We start from the raw sequence: 20,668 nt of genomic DNA on the forward strand, positions 1-20,668 counted from the left end.
CATACAGATTTCTCCACAGATTTCTCCACCTGTGGCCCTCCAGATATCGTTTGTCTCAAGCAGCAAAATCTCTCAGGCCGGTCTTGCCCTTGGAAACCACCACTGTTTCCTCAGCATGCAAGTCTTAACTCTTCACTCTTGTGTGGGCGTCCAGCAGGCAGTTGCATTGTAAAGCCGAAGAAAAGATTCACATTTGAATGTTCTTCTGTTTCAGTTGCCATAACTCACTTGCGGGGCCAATTGCAGGGATGGTGCATCAACCAATTTTTATCAACCAATCTCCGTTTCCCATAAAATAAACATACTGGGTGTCATTAAGTGCACCTTCAGATCAATGATTTTTGCAAATGACATTCAAGTACCGTTCGAGTGGTACATTTTTTGCTGATAAAAGCAAATTAAATTAGCACAACTACAAGCGGTGCTGATAAAAACTGAAGCTCGAACAGCAGCACCATTAGCTAACAAAGTAATATTTTCTCTTTACTGCTTTCTGCCATTTAGTTATTATCCTATTGGAAATCTAATTATAATCCTTTTACTCCCCAGTCAAACTTCACAGTTTTTGCAAGCTTAGCACTGACATGTGATTTCATTACGTTTGATTGCTCGCACCCAGATTGACTTAACTTCACTCGGAGACCTAAAAGCCCTCTCAGTTTCTCAGATTCCCTGTTTGCACATTACAGCAACAGCTCCTTTAATTAATTAGCATGAACAGCAGTAACATGAACTGCTGAACAGAAAATAACATCATTTTATGATCGCAGGGAGACTTCTCCTTTTGCATGTTTATACCTTAGTTAACTTTTGTATATTATTATATTTCATTTAGTAAGAGCCTGTAGGTGCAAAAAAGAGGAAAATAATAACCCATGCTAGTGTTTCATCTTTCTCTTCTTCTATAAAAATAAGAGTTAATACTCCTTAATATTACAGATGTACTAACACAGAAAACATGAAAATCTTCACGTTTAAAAAACAAAATAACAGCAAACTTGTTGGGTGATTAAATTGAGCACATTTAGAGGCCAGTGATTTCATTTGGAAAGTCTTGACAAAATCAGTGAGACCTTAAAAGAAGGACTGAGCAGAATCTTCTGAAATAGAATATTTTGAAATTGAAAGTTAGAATGGTGGGAGGTATCCCTTCTTTGCCACCACTTTGTAGTTCTGGCAGCAGCAGTAACCACATTCCCTGCCACTGTTCAGCATCCATGTTTTGCTTTAGTTGCAGCAGAAAATATGAGCCTCACTCTGGTTTGGCTTCATGATATCATCACAAAACCATTTTATTGTCCTCACTCTGAATTGGCTTTGTTGGCTCATCATGAAACCAAATCAGAGTGAGGGCATTGCTTTCTTGCTCTTGCTCTCATGTTGCATTGTGCAGCTAAAAGAAATAACGGGTGCCTCTCATCAACATGGGGTACCACCAGTGTTGCCAGTGGCAGAAACAGAACTGGCAAACTATTTGTCTCTGTTCCCACCCCATCCTGAAGAATCACTGGAAGGGGGAACGTTTTGTACATCTTGAAAAGGGTGAAGATGAGACTGAAGCTTGAGAGCTCCAGTTTTTACTGTATGTAATCTGGAATAGAGTTAGAGCACCAATCAGCTAGTATGCTTTGCTAAACCCCCTTCTCACTAAATTACTGTATGACCTAAGTAAAGGGGAACAATTCAAATATGTGGGACCCCCTCCTTCAGAAATGGTACAGTCTAGCATTATAGTTTGCTCATTGGTCAGTTTTTATTGGTCCTCGCTGAGGACTATCAAGGACAAGAGCAGAGCTTTTCTCCCTAGCATTTATTTATTTGCTTGCTTGGCATTTAATCGCCAAAACTCTACATGTAGGGAGAGATTTGAACACACAGCAGTGTATTCAAACATGCAGTCCTGCCACTTACATTCTGAAGTTTTCAAGTCCCTAGAGAGCATAAGAACTGGCCTATAGAAGCTGTGCTTTGGGGCAAGATTCACAAAATTAGAAACTAAATGTAAAAATCTGTTGTGTGCATGTGCCCACAATGCCAGCAATTTGATTGAGCAACATCAAATGAGCCAGTTACTGTGCTCTCATGAGCATGCACTGAGAATTAAATGGAATGCTGCAGCACAGTGGTAAGATCACCTACTTTGCCCACAGAAGGTGCCAGGTTCAGTCCCTGGCACCTGCAGGTAAGGCTGAGGAACAAACCCTGCCTGAAGCCCTACACAGCTGCTGCCAGTGAGTGTGGATGGTAGTGAGCTACTGGACCAGTGCTCTGACTAGGTATAAGACAGCCTCCTAGATTGCTATGAAGAGTCCCACCTCCAAAATTACTGAGTCCCCCCCCCCTTTTTTCTTCCATGATACCAAATATAGAACAGAGGGAGACATCTATACTATGAAATAACAACCCTGTTAGGAAAGAAAATATCATCCAAAGGGGAAATTACCATCATTAACATAGGATTTGGCTCACAGGCAAAATTGTGAGATCTTTATTCATGCTACACAATGTACTGGGTCTGAAAACCCTTTCTAAATGTCTTGCTTATTAAGGCAGTCATGCATTTCACGGTAGGTTGTAAAACAGCCTATCATGCACTGGGGGCTCATAAGCATATTTTAGTGTTAGGGAATATCATTTATACCCTTTTTATATTGTCAATATTATCCCTAGAGAATTAAATTATGCTTTAAACTACTGTAAATCCACAGTTTGGCTCACCTTTGTCTAATTTCATTTTTTAATAGAATGAAGCCCACATAAATGAATATTTGATTATGGGATAAACCTAATAAAATAATACGTTTATGGCCCAAAGATTTATTTAAAATCTTCACTATGTAATACAGTAAAAAATGCTATAAAATGGAAACATCAATAGGTCCTGAACATTCCATACAGGATGAATTTTTGACCTTAGCTTCTTTTCTTATTCAACCAGTTTGCACAAAGCTTGAACAATGAAAAAGATTTTGGTGGATTTGGGAAAGGGAAAGAAGTGGGAAATAAGGTAGTAGGCATAATATCATAGGACTGGTTCCCACATGCACCCTATTGAATGAGTGCAGCGTCAAGGTACTTCTTGAATGTGTGAGTCTCAGATTGAACATCTATCTGTATCTCAAAGTCAACACCTATGCAACTCTTAAATGCAATAACTCCGATGGTGGTTTAACAACAACAAAAAACTCATATCAATAAAAATACAAGCCCCAATAAAACTCACCACAATTAAATAAGTAGGACAAAAAGAGCAATAAAATCAAATGGAGTAAAACTCCTCAAGTTATAAAAGCCCAGGGAAAGTAAAGAAAAATATTTGCCTGATGAAAAGGCATACAATCATAGTAACACAGAATTGTAGAGTTGGAAGGGAGCCCAAAGGTCATCTAGTCCAACCCCCTTGCAATGCAGGAATCACAGTTAAAGCATCCCTGATGGATGGCCATCCAACCCCGCTTAAAAACCTCCAATGAAGGAGAGTCCACCACCCAAGGGAGTCCGTTCCACGGTTGAACAACTCTTACCATCAGAATGTTCTTACTGACATTTAGTCAGAATCTCTTGTAACTTGAATCCATTGGTTCAGATTCTACCTTTCAGAGCAGAATAAAACAAGCTTACTCCATGTGACAGCCCTTTAGATCTTTGAAGATGGCTGTCATATATTCTCTCAGTCTCCTCTTATCCAGGCTAAACAAACCCAACTCCCTCAATCATTCTTTCCCTACACAGTGACATTGATTATCATCAACATCTTTTACATTTGCATTGTCACCTAATAATGTACAGTGGTACCTCGAGTTACAGACGCTTCAGGTTACAGACTCTGCTAACCCAGAAATAGTACCTCAGGTTAAGAACTTTGCTTCAGGATGAGAACAGAAATCGTGCAGTGGTGGCATGGTGGCAGCGGGAGGCACCATTAGCTAAAGTGGTACCTCAGGTTAAGAACAGTTTCAGTTTAAGAATGGACCTCCGGAAAGAATTAAGTTCTTAACCCAAGGTACCACTGTATGTTCTATGGGCTGCTCACAGATATGCGTCCGTGTTCTGCAAGCAAGGCAATGGTAAATAGTGGTAATAGTGACACAAAGCCTGTATACTTAATATCAGCTAATGTGAAATTGTTACTACATAACACTGACGGGCTGCATCTAGACATCACAATAAACAATGGTTTGTCATAATGGAATGATCTTAGCTGGTGTGGCTACAAGGAGGCATTTGGAAGCTTTTGTTTCTGTTTTCCGTTAATTATGGCTTGCTGTATTATCCAAACCTGACAAATGATCTTAACTATGATTTGCTTCAAACTGTGGTTTCAACAAACCATAGATTAATCACAATTTGGGCATGCAATGTACTGCTGAACTGTGGTTAAATCAAACCAGAAGCAAAAGTTTCCAAACTTCCTAACAAACTGGGTTAGGGGGCTGCTAATTTGGTGATCTGATCAGAGTTCAAAGTTGCACATTGGCAAACCAGAGAATTAGGGAATGGTGCATATCCAGTGATAAATACCACAGACTCAAGATTATAACTGAAACATATCCATCAGTTTATTGACATGCAGTGCTCCGTTCAAAGCATATTATTAACTTCATATGGAAGATAATGATACTCTGAACTTGAAACGGAACTTGGCAACATAAAGCAATGAAAGATAGCAATATGGTACTTAGAAAATAATACGGGTTGAGAATGGCATAATAGCATTATAATTACATTGACAAAGCAATCAGAGTCATTTGAATGAGCATCTTAAGCTTGCTATTTCCGACTCTTAACTGAAGATTTCGCCTCCTATCATCCTTCAACCCACCTAGTTATCACACAGAATAGAGTGGGACTATTACTTCCCTTGATCTAGCCACTATACTTCTGTTGATGCAGCATAGAATAGCATTAACTGGGGGGGGGGGTTTACATCACTTTGAGAGCAATTTATAATATATTGTTAATAATAACATCAGTAATAATGATGTGCAGAGAATCACTTCCTTCTTTCGTTGTTGCTACCTATTCAGCTCTTCATTAAGTGCTTCCTCTCAGCTCTGCCTGGGCAACAATGAACTTTATTCCCAAATGCTAGGCATGCTGAGAAACACAGAAATGAGGATAAGGTATGGAAGATAGAAATTCTGCCTTGGAATACTGTGAACACCAAAATTTAATAAGGATGTTGACAAGCTGAAGTGTCTGTAGAGGAGGGCAGCCAAGATGTTCAAGGGTCTGGAAACCAAACATGAGGAACAGTTTAGGGAATTGCATATGTTTAGCCTGGTTAAGAGGAGACTAAGAGGAGATATGATAGCCATTTCCAAATATCTAATGGGTTGCCATGTGGAGGAGGATGGAGCAAGTTTGTTTTCTCTTGCTCCAGAGGATTCAAGTTACAAGAAAGTAGATTCCAACTAAACATCGGGAAGAGCTGTTCGACAGACTCCCACAAGAGGTGGTGGGCTTTCCTTCCTTGGGGGTTTCTAAGCAGAGGTTGGATGACCATCTGTCATGGATGCTTTAATTGAGATTCCTGCATTGCAGGGGTTGGACTAGATTCCTCTCTGGGTTCCTTCCAACACTACAATCCTATGATTCTATGCAATTAAAACAGCTTTAAAAACAATTGTTTTAAAAATTAATATCAAGTAGACCCCCATGGCAGAGACCCAGTCATCTGGCTGAGAAACCTTGTTGGAACAAAACTGTCTTCAATTGTTTCTGGAAAATGCAGATAGTGGTTGCCTGTCATATCTCAACAGGAATGCTGTTCCACATAACAGGGGCAGCCACAGTGAAAGCCCTGCTCTGAGTTACTGTGGATCCGGCTTCTGGTGCACTTGGGACTTGAAGGAGAAGTTCTCCCACAGACTGCAGTGACCTACTGGGTATATAAGGGATAAAGTAGTTTCTCGTGCAGCATTGATCAGGAAATGGAACATAATTTCCCATCTTTTCCATCATTACTTGACTTGCGTAGGCAAGCTACGTGAGTTGTAGACCTTGAATGTCCATAATCTAACTAGGGGAAAGTGTATCTGGGCTCCATTCTTGTCCAGCATTGCTTAATTAAGATCATGGTCTATCCAACTCATCCCAGCACATTCTATTTTCAATAATGTTTGGAAGCACTGTTAGATTTTTCTTTTCTTTTTTGTGCTCTTTAGCATCTTATTGTGCTAACATTGTGCTTTTCCAAGATGCCAAGGTCTCACATGACTGTCACTGAGAGAGCTGGCTAACAGTTCCAAGCAGCCTTCGCAGAGTGGACCAGAGTTGAACTTTCCCATCCTTGTCATCCATTTTGATCCATCATGGCTACTCTGCTGTTGGGTGAAGCTTGCTGAAATGGCTTGTGCCCTCATGCCTAGCAGGGCCCAGATTAACAGAGAATAGGCTCATTCCCAGAGCAATAAACCATGGTCTGTCATGATATCTGAATATATCCATTATCTGCCTACCATCATCTGTTCATTATTTTTCTGTAAAATCTGCTTTCTATATACTTTATAAAGGCCATACCCTTGACCTACCATTGTCCACCATAAGTGACCTTGCCCCATGGCTGTTAGACTCCATTCTGGGCCCTGTGACTCATGGAAAGGAGCCCTCTTCACTTATGTGAAATATTGTTTACAATTTGCCCAAGCCCCTGTGGATCTCATGGCAGTAATGTTGCGCCACTATAAAGACCTCCACAGTCCAGTTCTCCTGGCATCCTTTTTGAGGTTCCCAGGCTCCTGGACATTCCTCTGGCAATCATTTGTCCCTGGTATTTATTCATGTTTATGTCCAAGCTCCATATTAGATCATCACTGTTTGGAAAGCACAAGCCCTCTTAAAAACATGAAACATTCAATTACTAATTAGCTGTTTCCTGTTTGTAATAGAGTGAACATGCTGGATGTGGATTAAAATTCAGCTCCTGCACTCGGCTGTTTATAGTTCCAGATGTTTTTGTTTTATCTAGGAGTTTACTTTGACAGCTCCCGTTAAATGATAAATCACTCATATTATAGCTGAAATGCATTTCAAAATTGAAATGTAGCAAAACTTGGTGATTGCTCCAAGGATCTGTGTCGGTTAGCCGGTCAATACAGGTTCTTTCCTTATGAAGATTTGGTATTGGCATATGTAAAACAGTAATGGGAGATATGTCAACATTATACACATGCCGGTTGGGTTGATCATTTTCCTACAGCCTCCAAAAGCAGTAGTTGCTGGTGCAGCTGTTTGGACTTTAAATGTATTCTAAGACTAATAGGAATATAGATTTGCATTCCTTTTGGCTCTCCGTAGACTCCCCCCCTACCCCCACCACCACTGCCTGAACTTAAAACAGCATATTTCTTATCATTAAGAAAAGAGCTTGGTGTCTGTTTGCTTTTCCAGATAAAGAGGAATGCAGAAAACAAAGGTGATAGAAGTGGCTTCTCCTCCCAATCCCAGGAGAAGATATTGATTTACTAACCATGCTGATTTGTAATGCAGTCTTTTATGTTTTAAAATATGCCCTCTTGCAGATGGATTGGGCATGTGATGAGCTTAATTCACTTTGTAGACTAATGGAAGTATTCACTTGATTCACTCAACACCTTTTTAGGTCTCTCAATTTCGTATTCCAGGTTTTATTCAAGAATATATGCAAAAACAAAATAAATTAAGCTGTTTCAGTCTAGGACCTCACATTGGTACTGGCAAGGCAGGCCAGCTGCAGGAGACCAGGACCACGGTCAGCTCTTGTGTGGATTGGGTGTCATGGACTGGCTGTAAAGGCATTAAAAGCAGCAAGTTAGGATGTTGCTGCAGCAATAGTCCAAAGTCAACTGGATTTTTATAGTCCTGCACCAAAGAGGTTGTCTTTAACTCTACCCGCTTTGAGGAAGCTTGCGACTGAAAGAGCTTGTACTCTGTTTCTCAGGCATTGGCTTTGGTGGGGGAGGGAGGGAGGGAGGGAGGTCCTGTCTGGTGGTGTCAGGCTTCAGGGAATCAACCCCACCCTTGTGGCAGTAGATAAGCAGAACAAAGGAAAAGGGAATCTTTTTACCAGTTAGAAACTTTAATGATCACAGCAAGAGAATAAAGAACCCATCTCCTAGGAATGGTGCTGCTCCCAATTAAGAATCTCACCCCCATACATCCCTATTCATCCACGTCACTTCTACGTCTTGAAATCTGAGCTTGTACCCTCTGTGCTTTGTGTGCTTTCTTTCTGCCACTTTCTCAGCTCTTCTTGACCTTGGGGAGAGTGGAGGAATGCTTTCCAGAGACAGTGGATCTGTTAACTCTCTCTCTCCCAGTGTTTCTTCTCCTACCTGTTCCCCATCCAGTATTTCCCAGCTTCTGCCTTCTGAACTATGCCCCTCTGCAAACCACTGTTCCAAATCTATACTGTCCTCCTGCTCCTGGGAAGATTCAGGATCCAGCTCAGGAGCAGGGGGAGGGGGAGGCTCCCACCATTCCTCCTCCGTGCAGCCCTCCACAGCATGGTCTCTGACAGGTGGTAGTAGTAGGGTGCCCTCCCACACCGAGAAGGGTTCTGAAGAGGAGGTGCCCTCAAAAGAGAACAGGGCAGATGCTGGCAGTGCTGATTCCCTGGGCTCTCTGGAAAGGCAGATATTTCCAGGTATGGCTCCTATCCCAAGTCTCTCCCCCCCCCCCCATCAAGGTCTGACTTGTTGCTTATTGTCATACTTTTAAGCAGAAAAGAAAATGTTAAGCCTTTTAAAAAGCAAAAATAAAAACAAATCTAATTGGTCATAAACTAGTCATTGATTCCTAGTTTGCTGGATGAGGTCTTGAAGTCTTGCATGGAATCTTAAGTGCATGACCTCCCACCAGAACTATCTAGCACCTTGGATTTAGCAAAGTTTTGTTTTTATTAACTTAGAAAGGATCTAGAGTCTTACTGGGGGGAAACGCAGCCAGATGGGCGCAGTATAAATAATAAATTATTATTATAAATTATTACTACTACTGCTACTACTACTAGAGCTTCTTTTTTAATGTTCTGCCTAGCTCTTTTGCTCTTATTTGGCTAGTTCAGCCCTTAGTGATTTTGCCTAACCCTTAAAGACAGATGTATAAAGTCAGGAACCAATGAAGGCTTTTCTGCTGCAGAGCGAATTCTGCTTCCATTCATTTTTGCTCCTCTAATGACATGCATACCTGACTCTGAATCCAGTACAGGTTACCCCCCCCCCCCCCGCCGCCCCAATATGGCTAAGCTTCTTTGCCTGTAAAAAATGGGTGTGGAGGATATGTTTAGCAGGTTAAATGTTTATTTTTGCACCTAGGTATGTTTTTAAGCTGGTCCGTTGTTTTCTATCATCATCATCATCATCTCCATCATCACTACTATTACTATTATATTGATCCATGCAGAGGAGGGGAAGTGAGTTCATAACTTCCACAAGGGCCAGCCAATCAGCACTTTGCACAGCCAGAATCAGGAAGGAATTGGTTGTTCCTGACCTCAGTTCTTTTAGGAAGGTTGTATGTCTAACCCAAGCAAAGTGAAGGCGGATCCACAACAGGCTCACCATCTATGTCCATCTGTACAGAGCCTTACAAATAATTGTTTGTATATTTACTCAGAAGGAATTGCCATGGTACATGTCTCACTTCTTGCTGTACTCAAAGTCTTACTTTTACTCTAGCCAATCAGGATATTCCTGCATTTGCAGATTTGAAACGTGTGTGATTCATAAATATTGATTTTAACTCAGCCTTTTCAAAAGTGCAAATATTAGATTTATGTAATTACCATGCTGTGTTCTTCTTTTTTTCTTCCAGAAAACAGAGCATACATCAAACCTACCATTATGTACTGAAGACAGTAAAAATGAAGGGGTGGGATGGGGAAAATATAATGATCACTATTTGAAGACTATATAACTCATGAAAGAAGTCCCTTCTAACCTTTGATGCCTTCAGTGTTCTGCGAAGGACAGGATTGGTAGCATTGAAATGTGGACAGTGTGAAGCAATTTACTGTTCCTGTGTTGAAAACTGCCAAAATGTCATTGAGAAATATTATGACTTCTTTCAAGCTTTCTGTACTATACCAAACCTGTTGTAGCAATTCATTTTAGGCCCCAGAGGATAGAGAGGGAGGGGGTAAAAGTTATACTAGAACTCTTAAGCACACACAAGAATGATTCCCCAAAATAACTAACTTCCCACCCCCCACAAGGAGTTAGCTATTACAGTATAGCAATGGCACAATGAATTAAACAAGCCGCAAAGGTTTTCACTGGCTGTATGTCCTACAGGTCCAGTGTTAGCACTGAAACTGCTCAACATAGAGCCGTTTCAATTGTGTTTATAAATTTAAGCTTTGTTTACTGAAGCTGAAACTCAATATATAATACATTTCGAAGATAAAAGTATGTACATTTTTTATTACGATAACGATGTAAAAATTGTCCTTTCCTTAGATGAGCAATCTGAGAGGGTGTGAACATAACCCACAATAGCTGATGTAATAAGGGGATTATAAATTGATGCAGCATCATCATCATTATTATTATTATTCTTACATTATTCTTATTATTATTCTCAGTTCCGCTTGGCTTTTGGTCTTTCAAGAAGAATGGGGGGAGGGGAGGATGACTATATAGTAGAATATTAGACAATAGAAAACTTAAAGTATAGTTTCTCTGTTGTACAATATTAAGTTAAAAGTACACATTCTTTGTTAAAATGTTCTTGCTAAAAACAGCAGTATTAAAAACATTTTGTTTGACTTTGGAAATTGATTGAATTTTTTTTTTAAGTGTTGGAGAAGGGAAATGCCAAAGGGAGAAGAAGCCATAACAGTGTTTGTTTGCTTGCTTGCTTGCTTGCTTGCTTGCTTGCTTGCTTGCGTGTGTGTGTGTGTGTGTGTGTTTGGTAAGGATGTAAGAAAGCATTGATTTTCATTCTGCCCATATTCATTGCAGCATTGTTTCTAGTCTGCTGCAATTCAGTTTCCGTCAAAAATGTTACTTTCTTGCTGTCTGCCACAGCAAAATTTCACATAATTATTTAAGCGATTACTGTACTTTTTGCTCTTTAAGACTCACTTTTTCCCTCCTAAAAAGGGGAAATGTGTGTGCGTCTTATGGAGCGAATGCAGGCTGCGCAGCTATCACAGAAGCCAGAACAGCAAGAGGGATTCAGAATATTTTTTTTCTTGTTTTCCTCCTCCAAAAACTAGGTGCATCTTGTGTTCTGGTGCGTCTTATAGAGCGAAAAATACGGTGATTGCAGTATCTGACGCCATTCATTTCAATGCAAAGCAAACACAATGCAGCTGGTGGGAGACAGGGGAAGTCATCAGTCACATAGCATTTGTATTGTTTTTGGAATGAAAACAAGAGCAGCGGTGGATACTGATCACATTTTCTGGATTGATTTTCATTCTGGACATCATATGAAAAAGCAAGCATCAGCAATTTTAACTCTCATTTCAGGCAGTGTTCAAAACTCCCATTGTTCTAGGTGCATTTTGCGACAGAATTTCATTAGCGCAAGCATTTTCGGAGCTCTGGGCGCAGTACTGTGCTGAAGATTTCAGACTGCAGAGTGGAAGGAAAGGAGGAGCTTTCTCTGCCTCCCCACTTCCAGCTACTCTCTGAAGAATTTTAGGCGGGTGGGCAGGGGAAGGACTAGACCATGTGAAAAATGAACATAATGTTTTAGCTGCAGTTCATTTTCAGCTTTGCATTCTGGTTATTAAAAAAGTGCACCTACACATTCCATTATTGCACCCATAACCTAGGATTCAGGTGCCATTTAGCTCCTAGCTTTTATATCTCAGTTTCTTAACACTGAGTTCAGGGATGATGGGAGTAGGGAGTTCAGCAACATCTGAAGTACCATCGCTTCTATAGCATTCATGGCTTTCTGGATCCTGTTGCTGCTGCTGCTGCTTCTGCTTCTGTTACATTTATATCCTGCCTTTTTACCCAGACTGGGACTCAAGGTTAAAACAACACAGATAAAATACAGAAAGCTAACAACATTTACATTATAATAGTTTAAAAGTCATTAAACTATAATAAAATTAAAGCAATACAAAAGCAAATCTATTAAAATACGGATAATAAAAGCAGCATATCAAGACGGTCCTCTACCAAGAGTAGTCATCATGGTATATACTGATTGCGATCTTGAATTATGAGAGTATTTACTTATTAAAGAGGATTCATATTTACTCTTTATGAATACTGACACCGTTCACATCCTACATGCAGACTTCTGATGCGCATCTGGATGATCAAATTGAGAACAGGATTCTGAGTTCTCTGTTGAGCTTTAGTCTGATGCAGCATAGCTTCTTTTGTGTTTTTTGTGTTACCAAGGTGGTGGTGGGGATTAGAATAAACTATAGCATACAACTGAATTTATCCTTTGAAGCAACTTCAGGAAAGAGATCATAGCATCCTTTTCCCACTCAAAGACTGGTCTATGTTGATACTAGCTTGGCAAGCACAATTGCCAATAATAGTTTTAAATGTCAGGCACAGGCAAATGAGGTTTAGGGAAGGGAAAAGTTTCAAATAATGCATGACATAGATCATGTTCACCATCCAGGTTGAGAGGTGTATGCATGAGCTCCTTCGAAACAATAGGTGCCCAAGGTTTTGTTCCTAACTTTTATGCAGTTAAATAGCATTTCACCAATAACAACAACTTTGTCAGAACTGATTGACAGAGCAAGTGTGGCATAATGGACAGACAGTCAAGCTTCAGCTGTTGAGGAAATCAGAGTTCAAATATCCATTCAACCATGATATTTATTGGTTAACCTTGAGCCAGGCATGCTTTACCAGCCTCCTCTACCTCACCGACTAGTTGTGAATATCAAATTTGCAACCTGCGAGGCTAAAATGGATTCACAGCCCTAAGTTCTTCAGAGGGAAGACGAGATGCAATGTATAATTGAGTTATTTCTGCTATTTAAGAGTGTTGGCTTCTGTCTTCTTTACATGTGTGTGCATGCGTGCCCATTGGGACTGATGGGGCAGAATGCAGAGAGACCAACTCTAAGTGGAGTCAGAGCCAACTAATTCCAGTTTTGCACCCATTCTGCTCCCTGCTGAGTTCTACAAGGAAAACACTAAGACTAAGGAGGAAGAAATAGACAAACAGGAGCTCCTGGTCTGGCTGTAAGAAGCAAGCAGGTGCAATCTTGTTAAGGCTGGTGGGGCAGTTCCCCACTTCTGCTAATGAACCAGCCTCCACTGCTCTTGCCACTCTGTGTCTCTCTTAGTTGCCCCTCTTTCCACTGCCTCCCTCCCTTTCCTCCTCCATTTTATATCCCTTATATGAGAGCATAGGAAGAGTCCTACTGGATCAAGCCAAAGGTCTAACGTCCTGTCCTTACACTGGCCAACCTGGTGCCTGCAAGCAGGACCTGTGCAACAGTTTTCTCCACTCCAGCAACTGCATTCAGAAATATACTGGCTCTGATAGTTTGCCTCCCTCTTGCTTCTATTTTCTTTCCTTAGCTCTTGGTTTTGGTTGAGAGCACACATGGGGCTCCAGATCATGAATTTTTAACATTATTTAATCACACATACACATACTTCTCAAGACCAACAAGAGAAATGTCCACAAGACAACACTATCAGTGTTCACATCTGCATCATGAGTAAGAACAAGGAACATAAGACCTGATGGATGAAGCCACCAGCCTATCTATTCCAGGGTCTTGCTTCACACAGTGTTTAACCGGATGAGAATGGTGATCGAGTTTATTTCACGCCTTTCACCAGCAGGTCCCAGAGTGGTGATACACAACTCAATGTTGAAACAAATCACAGCCATAGGAATAGGGTGGGTCTCCAAAAAACATCTGAGGTGGTAAAGACCAGGGCATAGAGGTGGATCTTCATTATGCAATGAAACTGTATAATGAAGTTGCCAGGTGCAGCTTTGTAATAAGGGAATACCATAACCTAGGAGCTGTGACAGAGAATGCCCTGTCCTGGGCCACTTCCCCCAAACTTCTTGGAACTGCCAGGAGGGCCCCCTCTGTTAACATGTGAGGGAGTCTGTGGGGCAACAAAGGGGTCTTTCAGATATTTGGTGCCTGAGTGGCCTCTGGGAAGTCCACAAGCACAGCCTGAAGGCAGAAGTTTTCTCCCATTCATTGCCCTCCATCAGCAGGTGTTCAGTAGCATACTGCCTCTGCCTTAATATGGCAATCCCATTCATTTAACGGACATGCCTAACAGCCACTGATGAGCCTTTCTACCACCACCTCCATTTGTCCAGTCTCTGAGTCAATGGCTTCCTTTTCCACTGGTTTTGAATCTCCTGCTGTTGTTGGCATCTGTCTGTCTCGAGAGACAATGGACGGCACCTCCAGGGGTGAAGTCAGACTGTGGCATCTGCAGCACTGAAGTGTCCTCCCTAGGGCCCAAGCCTGGGCAGTGTGCATGGAGGTCCTGGGCTGCCCAGGCGGCAAGACCCCCTCTTGGCCTCTCTAGTGTGGGCCAAAGGAAAGCAGAGCAATACGTTTGGCACCATCTTGGCTGCAGGAAGGTGACAGGAGGGGGCACACAAGGCGCACAGTTTTCCATCTTCTAGATGGGCTACTTTCCCAGGTTGATGAGCCCTGTCGGCCCCTCACTTCCTTCTGCAGCACATGCAGAAACCGTCTTCTTGACCATTGGACCCACTATTGGTCTCATCTCAATCCACCAGAGCCTGTCTTTGCATGCAGACGAAGTATCTAACTCACTGAGGGTTTGGGACCCATCGGCTACCTTTATTGGTCCAGCCAGCCACTCAAAGCTGTTCCCAGGGTGTGGCCACTGTCACATGCTGACAGCTTCTAGGAGCCACTGGTGAGAGCTGAGTGCTGGGTGGGAACCAAAGGTGGACAAACTACCCCAGAAGGAGCATAATGTGTACCCCACCAGAGGTACTACTCATCCCCTAACACCCCAGTTGTGCTCAGTGTTTTTGAGGAAATCATTCACTTCCTTTATAGCATGCAAAATTTCACCATCCTCTCCCTTCATTCCCCACCCCCAAAACTAAACTAAAAGAACAGAAAAGCTCTTCTATGGGAGAGTGCTTTCTCTTGGATCATTTTGTTTCCTCTGAGCTGCAGTGAACTTACTTGATACCCCCTTTAGATTAGGTTGAGGATATGAATTCACATAGGGGAAGGGGCAGAGCTCAGTGGGGGTACTGCGTGCATTGCATGCAGAATGTCCCATGTTCCATTGCAGGCGTCTCCTGGCAATGCTGGAGAGGAGACTGGCTGGAAACTCTTAGAATACTACTGCCAGTCAATGTAAACAATACTAAGTTAGGCAGATCCACTCCGTTGGAATAAGGACACTTCCCATGTTCCTTTTCCATTTGTGGAAAGGCTGTGGCTCAATGCCAGAGCACATGTGTTGCAGCATGCTGAAGTGCCCAGTTTCAATTGCTGGCATCTGGAAGGACTGGGAAAGACCCCATCAAAAATGTGGGGGGGGGATACAGCTGGATTGGGGCCATAGTGTGTTGTGGAGGAAACAGTGTGCCCTGCCTATCCTCCTTTGTGTAGATTAGGGCTGTCCCCAGATCTGTTTGTTGCAGGACAATTCCTATCAGCCCTGACCTTGACCATGCTGGCTGATGAGAGTTGGTACACAACAACATCTGTAGAGCCACAGATTCCCCCATACCTAATGTAGATTATTAAAACTATGAATCATGCAATCCCCCCCCCCAAAAAAAAAAAAACTTTTGAAGGACACCAAGCTTGCAAATGGGGCCTTTGCATGGTTGGGAATTTGAATAATAAAACTCCAGTTCAGAAAATCAACATCATTTATGTGGATGGAACAAGCTACTCTTCTGCTCCATCACATGAAGGTCCTACAGCAGGTGTGAAGAACCTTTGGCCATCCAGATGTTGCTGAAGTACAACTCCCGTCAGCCTCATCAAGCATGGCCAGTGACCAGAGATAATGGGAGCTGTAGTTCAGCAATATGTGGAGGGCCAAAGGTTATTCACACCTGTCCTATGGTAATGTATAAACTGAAACAAAGGCATGTGTTGTATTTGCAAACAATGCTTTTGCATGTGCCTTTTGTACACAAGCAGAAAACTAGCATCTGCATGTCAGCAGGGACCTTAATGTATAAACTTTTGATGAGAAGTCAGCATCTTATTCCTAAACCATTAAAATAATTTTAAAAGAAAAAGAAAGTTATGTGTTATTATTCCAAATGGAAAAATTAATTGTAAATAACTGGAAGTCAATTAAGGCTGGGTTCTGCTGGGTAATGCAAATCTTTTATAGTTTTCTTTCAGTTAACTGCCTCCTTAATGATTTATAGATGTGTATACAGCTGTGGGAACAGCAGCATTATCTAATGTGCTCTGAGAATAATTACATATGAAAAGAGCCACACAGTTCGGGTGGCGGGGGTGGGGGAGAACCCTCTGAAATTACTTCCATAACCTTCTGCTGTTAACTCCAAACATATAAAAATGTAACACACACAAACACACAAAATATTTTCTCTCTCTAAAACGTAGTACTAGATAGATAGTGGAGCAAAGTCGAGCAAAGAACAGGAGAAGTCTCTTATTAAAGAATGCAGTTTATAAAATGGTTCCATGAAAAGCATACATCCAACTATGAAGAGCCCCTGTATGGATTTCAGTCAGCTCTTGTGTATTTAATATGTACCCCTGCCTATTTGACTAGTACAGTGGACAACTCTGGATATGAACTTAATTCGTTCTGGGGGTCCATTCACACCCTGAAAATTATGTAAATAGAGGTGCGCCTCTGTGCATGCACATGGTGCGATTGAGTGTTTCTGCCCTTGTGTGGTGCAATTGAGCACTTCTCTGCATGCACAAGGGGCACAGGGCACTTCTGCGCATGCGCACACGGCAAAACATGGGAGTATACACTTCCGGGTTTGCCGTGGCCATAACCCAAAGATTCTGTATCCAGAGGAATACGTAAGTAGAGGTACAACTGTACTGAAAGGCTAGCACTGCATAGGTGGGACTGATCATGCAGTTTTTCCTCACCTGATTATCACACAGCCAGAAGGTAGGGCAAGAACAGGAATGCTTGAGTAGTCCTACCCACATTGGGCAAAAGATTCCTGCATTGCAGGGAGTTGGACTAGATGACCCTTGGAGTCCCTTCCAACTCTACAATTCTATGAGTCTATACTGAGTCAGTTCCTTGGTCCATATAGCTCATTATTGTCTACAAAGACCTGTTGCAGCAGCACTTCATGCCAGGACCTCTGCTAGCGCAATGAGACTTTCCCCTCCCTACTCTCCTCCCCTGTGTGCCCGCTTGCCCCCTAAAATTGTCTCAGGGGCTTGGGTGTATCCTCAGAACAGAATGCAGCGGAAGGGAAGGGGAGGTCAAAAATGTTTGCACAGATAGAGTGATCTCCTTAGGCGCTATGGTGAATTCCTTCCACAGAGTCAAAAGAAAAATGCAATCATCAGTGCACCAACAAAGCAACAACTTCGAGAATCACATCGGCAAAAGCGATAGCAGTATATGGGCCATAATAACACAACACAACTCACCCAAATTCCTGTGCAGCGGCAGAGCATATGCCCCCCCTCCCAGGAAGGGTGCGCTCCCAAGGGGCGAGGGGCGCGGAGGGTGCCCTCCCATGCGCAACAGTTCAGGGTAGGAGAGGGGCAGGGAAGCTGCTGCTCACTCTCCTCCTGCTTTCCGCAGCTGGGTAAGACATGACCCGGCAATGGAGCTGCTGTGGCTGTGTGAGCCTCGCCACAGCTGAAGGCTGCTCTCTGCCGCTGGGTCAGAAGAGCTGTCGCCGCCAGACACGAGGTGTGCCGCCCACTTGCCTGCCATTTTGGCACCCCCCCCCCTCAGTCATGACACCCAGGGCAGACCGCACCCACCGCCTCTGTCCTATGCCTCTGTCCCTGTGTACATATTTTCCTTAATAAATTAGAAAGGATACAAAGACTTACCGTACTTTAAGCAATAGCTGTGGTGCTATTGCATTGTTGGCCAGTTCCCCACCCTCAGCTAGTTATTCAGTAAACTGGACATAAACTGGAACACAGAACAATATTTGAAGGAGAAATCAGCTGCCCAAAACTTTTATGCTAGGCGGATTTCCATTACGTTTTCTTGAATAATGGCCAGGAATGTTTATGACAATTTCAATAACTTAGAAAAAAATATTAAGCCAAAGAAAAATATGTTGAAATGAGTCTCATACCAGAGCAGAAAAAGCCACACTTACATTTACTGAATTTTATAATGCAGTTTACTTTCCATAAACACCCACTTTCTGAAACGAGATATCGTTCTGCAAAAAGAAAAAAAAGGACGCTGTTTGCATTTACACTTCTATCAGTCCTTCCCAGGCATTGAAGAACCGGAAAAATTAAATAAAATGCCCTTATTGGGGAAACTTGTTGAATCCATGCTTAAAAAGACATAGCCTACATTTTCCCTCCGCTGTTGGAGGCAGTATGTATCTGAATGTCACTTGTTGGGAACCACAAGATTTCGATGTTTCATTTTAACAGGTTTTGTTTCCAACTCTGTTTCCCTCCACCCTAAATTGAAACTGGTGTAGTAGAAAGCCACTATTATTTCCCTTTTAAAACATTTCTGGATTTTTGTACACAGAATGGCTTTGAAAGGGAATCTGACAAATCTGGGGTGGGTAAGGTTATCAAGGATAACCTATTAGGACCAGAGGCAGTATTAACTCTAAATAACAGTTGCTGGGAATCACAGGTGAGGAATGTGCTGTTTAGGGTTGGGAGACATCTGGTTTTCAACTTCATGATATATCACCAGCTAAACATCATACTAATATACCACAGTGTCTGAAATAAGGATGGAGCTATGTGGAGTCAGTGGCTGGCTTCACGGTTTGTCCCGCATCATGTTATTTAATCATTTAGTCGTGTCCGACTCTTCGTGACCCCACGGACCAGAGCACGCCAGGCACTCCTGTCTTCCACTGCCTCCCGCAGTTTGGCCATACTCATGCTGGTAGCTTCAAGAACACTGTCCAACCATCTCATCCTCTGTTGTCCCCTTCTCCTTGTGCCCTCCATCTTTCCCAGCATCAAGGTCTTTTCCATGGAGTCTTCTCTTCTCATGAGGTGGCCAACGTATTGGAGCCTCAGCTTCAGGATCTATCCTTCCAGTGAGCACTCTGGGCTGATTTCCTTCAGAATGGATAGGTTTGATCTTCTTGCAGTCCATGGGACTCTCAAGCGTCTCCTCCAGCACCATAATTCAAAAGCATCAATTCTTCTGTGATCAGCCTTCTTTAAGGTTCAGCTCTCCCTTCCATACATCACTACTGGGAAAATCGTGGCTTTAACTATATGGACCTTTGTGGGCAATATGCCTGTTGTCTTTGTCCATGGAGTTTTCTTGGCAGGGATACTGAAGTGGCTTGCCGGTTTCTGCTACAGGTGGATCACATTTGGACAAAACTCTCCACTACGACCTGTCCATCTTGGGTGGCCCTGCACGGCATAGCTCATAGCTTCTCTGAGTTATTCAAGCCCCTTCACCACAGCAAGGCAGTGATCCATGAAGGGGGTCACGCATCATAATTTAAAAATAAAAATTATGTCCCGCATCATAATTTTTTACAAAGCACACACACACACACACACGATTCACAATATTTTGCCAGGTCAAAAATCATGAAACTGATATCATGATATGAACTTCAAACTGATTTTGGTTTTTTTTAAAAATAGTATTTATTCAAATTTTAAAAATTACGATAAAGAATAAAAAGACAAAAAAAGAAAAGTAAAAAAGACAGAAAAAACACAGACAATTGACAAAAAAAAGAAAAACAAGTCAAGCCTTTACATAACTTTCTTTCTTTTGCTTATTTCCTTGACCTCCTCACACCTCCCTTTTTTGTATTCTAGTTCAATTAGATGTTCCAGCAAATCCTTTCCAACTTTGTTTTTATCCTAATAATTTATCTTATTATACTGTAATTCACGTCTTTCACCAATTAAAAAGTCAATTTTAATCTAATCCTTTATATCATTTCTGCTAAAACCACATTACTTCATTCCAACAACCTTCTAACATTCCTTAATTTTACAATGTTTCTGTAGATAGACTTTAAATTTTTTCCAATCTTCTTCCACAGACTCTTCACCTTGGTCTCGGATTCTGCCAGTCATTTCCGCCAATTCCATATAGTCCATCACTTTCATCTGCCATTCTTCCCGGGTGAACTTCAAACTGATTTTGAACAATATATTGCCAAGCCCTAATGCACATATGATTCGCGTTATACTGCCACGTCAAAAATTACGAAACCAATATCACAATATGGACTTCAAACTGGTTTTGGGTGATATATCGCCCAGCCCTAATGCTGTTGTGCTCATGTCCTGCTTGCAAGCTTCCCAAAGGCTACTGAGAGAAAAAGTTGCTGGTCTAGGTGGTCTGGTCCAGAAGTCAGGCTTTTCTTATTTTCACTGAGCTGGCTAACCACACCTCGGCCTCTTGTAATCCAATTGGTGTCAGCCAGATCATGGACACTGCAGTGATTTGAGGGCCCTTTTTGTTTCTTCTTTGTTTTATTTATTTAACCCTCCTGTGACCATGATGACAGCTTGTAAATAACATGGCAAACACTGAAGAGTATTTACTGGATATGT

At 42.0% G+C, this 20,668-nt stretch overlaps 1 protein-coding gene and 1 long non-coding RNA gene across 11 annotated transcripts in view; one reads left to right on the plus strand and one right to left on the minus strand.

Moving 5' to 3' along the window:
- The window catches only part of DACH2 (dachshund family transcription factor 2), a 324,276-nt gene extending 313,520 nt beyond the window's left edge, over window positions 1–10,756 (plus strand). For 5 of the 10 annotated variants that reach the window (XM_079961677.1, XM_079961670.1, XM_079961671.1 and 2 more), the window contains 2 exons: window positions 20–117; window positions 9,796–10,756. In XM_079961677.1, the coding sequence (XP_079817803.1) occupies window positions 20–117; window positions 9,796–9,897 (200 nt within the window). In that variant the 3' untranslated portion in view covers window positions 9,898–10,756. Of the gene's footprint in view, window positions 1–19; window positions 4,934–9,795 lie in introns of those variants that run through there. The other 5 variants (XM_079961672.1, XM_079961673.1, XM_079961674.1 and 2 more) reach the window with 2 other exon arrangements.
- The window catches only part of LOC307207718, a 41,180-nt gene extending 21,611 nt beyond the window's left edge, over window positions 1–19,569 (minus strand). The window contains exons 1-2 of the long non-coding RNA XR_013834792.1: window positions 19,364–19,569; window positions 17,980–18,176 (exon numbers count right to left, since the gene is read on the minus strand). This is a non-coding gene — a long non-coding RNA (uncharacterized lncRNA). The remainder of the gene's footprint in view (window positions 1–17,979; window positions 18,177–19,363) is intronic.
- Window positions 19,570–20,668: the final 1,099 nt, after the last annotated feature.

This window comes from Podarcis cretensis (genome assembly GCF_951804945.1).
Source record: "Podarcis cretensis genome assembly, chromosome: Z".
Lineage (NCBI taxonomy): Eukaryota > Metazoa > Chordata > Lepidosauria > Squamata > Lacertidae > Podarcis > Podarcis cretensis.